Genomic DNA, 1,868 nt, shown 5'->3' with positions numbered 1-1,868 from the left:
ATGAAACCCCGAAAAAAAAATAAGATGGTCAGAAAGATTTTTTTTTGTGCACTTTTTTTCATTGGATTTTTCTATTTTTATAAACGTCGCTGTCTTGATGTATATTTGTATGAATCGATAGTTGCATGAGAGCCCATAGCCAGGACTGAGGCAGTTGGTTTGGAGCACATGGTGTGCATGCTGGGAGATGGAGTTTGCCTGGCCTTAGATGATGCCGTACTGCGCCAGCTCGTGAAGCTCCAAATGGTTGAAGGCCTCCCATGGGCAGATGACAGTGATGTCTGTGGAGCAAAACCATTTAGATGAGATCTCAAAACTGCAAATCTCCATTATCCATTCTCCCACTTATTCCTTTCTAATGCATATTACAGTTTCCTTTAAGTGTGTACCTATTTGTTGTTTGTTTAAGAAGAGGTGTGAAACAATGTCTAATGACAAATATGAGAACAAAAAGGTCTTCCAATATATTGGTTAAAAGAAAACAAATAGCAATTTTACTCACCAGTGCCTAAACCTTCCATTCCAGGGATATCATCTCCAAAGCTGTGAGGTACAACAAGGATAAACATTCATGCTTAATATTGTCGGCACACTCTCTCACATGACATCAAAAGTGTCTGCATACAGCCTGATTACTACTTACAGTATGCATTGTTGTGTGGGGTAACACACTAAAGGCTTAACCCAATGAGTAGACTTACATTCTGCTTTCAGTTCTCCAAGCATCCATAAACAGTACACTAATCACAGAGTACTTCTTCTTTTGACTTTATGAGTGCCTCATTTCCTCTTTTTAACTTTATGAGTGAATGCTATCTTGATATCCTATATTGATAGCAATAGAAATTTCCACACATCGTGTCAGGCTTACCCCTGGATGCCCTTCTTTGGAGGCTTGCTCTTGAACTGACGGGTCTGCCTCTGCTTGAACTTGGGCGGTCCCTTGCGGGGTGTGGCGGGGCCACCGGTGACGCGGGTGGCCGACAGCTTTCCTGGGTCCATGGTTAGGGTGCCTGGGGTTTAGTAAGGAGTCTCTGTGATGCTCTCACCCCCCGATGAAACCTGTGGACACCATAAAAAAAGGGGAATGCAAAGAATTATTTGGGCACACCAGTAGATTCTGTCACAGCACAGATTCTGCCCAGTGCTAAGAGGCCTTTTTAGTCTCTGAGCTCTGGGGTAGCTTTAGAAAATGCGGCCAACCAACTAACATTTTACAGTACGGTACAAAGAATATCACCGCCATAAGATTTCCAAAGGGTCCTGGCCAACCTTGACCGTATGTACTTTCCTTTCATCTGGATAATACTGGTGAATGAACTGTGCATGCCATGGTTTCAAACCATTGAGAACAAGCATAAAAAAGGTCACCTATACTCCTCAGCAGCCTTGGTAGAGATGACCCCTGCCATTACTATTACTATTTGCCAATCAACCCAGTTGTGTAATTCGTTAACAAGGAGGCACCAGGTATTTACATTTACAATCATACTCTGTTATAATTGAATGTCTGTCCCTCTTCATTGGAGCAGTCGACAATAACAATATGGCTGAGGTGATGACCCATTTCTTTTTTGTAATCCCAGGCTCAAGATAATAAATGCCCGATGCACTGATGCAGCCAATCCACTCTGGAGATAATCCCATTAAAGCAAGGACACGATGAACATGCTGAGGCTGCAGAAAGCTTCCAAGGAGATTGGAAGGAGAGCCCAGAAGTACCTTCCAAAATGACAGTTTATACATGCAAAGTGTTATGTGTATGTGAACAGAGAAGTTTGTAAGTGATTTGTGGTGGTTGAAAAATTACTTTTTTCAAATTGTCATTAGTTGAGATTCAATAACAATTTTGTTTAGTTGCATTTCAA

The 1,868-nt window shown here is 41.8% G+C and overlaps 1 protein-coding gene across 1 annotated transcript; it reads right to left on the bottom strand.

Annotated features, from left to right (window-relative positions):
* Positions 1-204: 204 nt before the first annotated feature.
* pde6gb (phosphodiesterase 6G, cGMP-specific, rod, gamma, paralog b) lies at positions 205-1,002 on the bottom strand (the record flags this gene model as incomplete). The annotated part of the gene is made up of 3 exons (XM_080833911.1): positions 205-281; positions 503-543; positions 872-1,002. 3 exons carry the CDS (start codon positions 1,000-1,002, stop codon positions 205-207), a joined length of 249 nt encoding a protein of 82 aa, XP_080690037.1.
* Positions 1,003-1,868: the final 866 nt, after the last annotated feature.

The sequence above is a fragment of the Sprattus sprattus genome, assembly GCF_963457725.1.
Source record: "Sprattus sprattus genome assembly, chromosome: 3".
Taxonomy (NCBI): Eukaryota; Metazoa; Chordata; class Actinopteri; order Clupeiformes; family Clupeidae; genus Sprattus; species Sprattus sprattus.
This window is presented reverse-complemented; position numbering and strand designations above follow the sequence as displayed.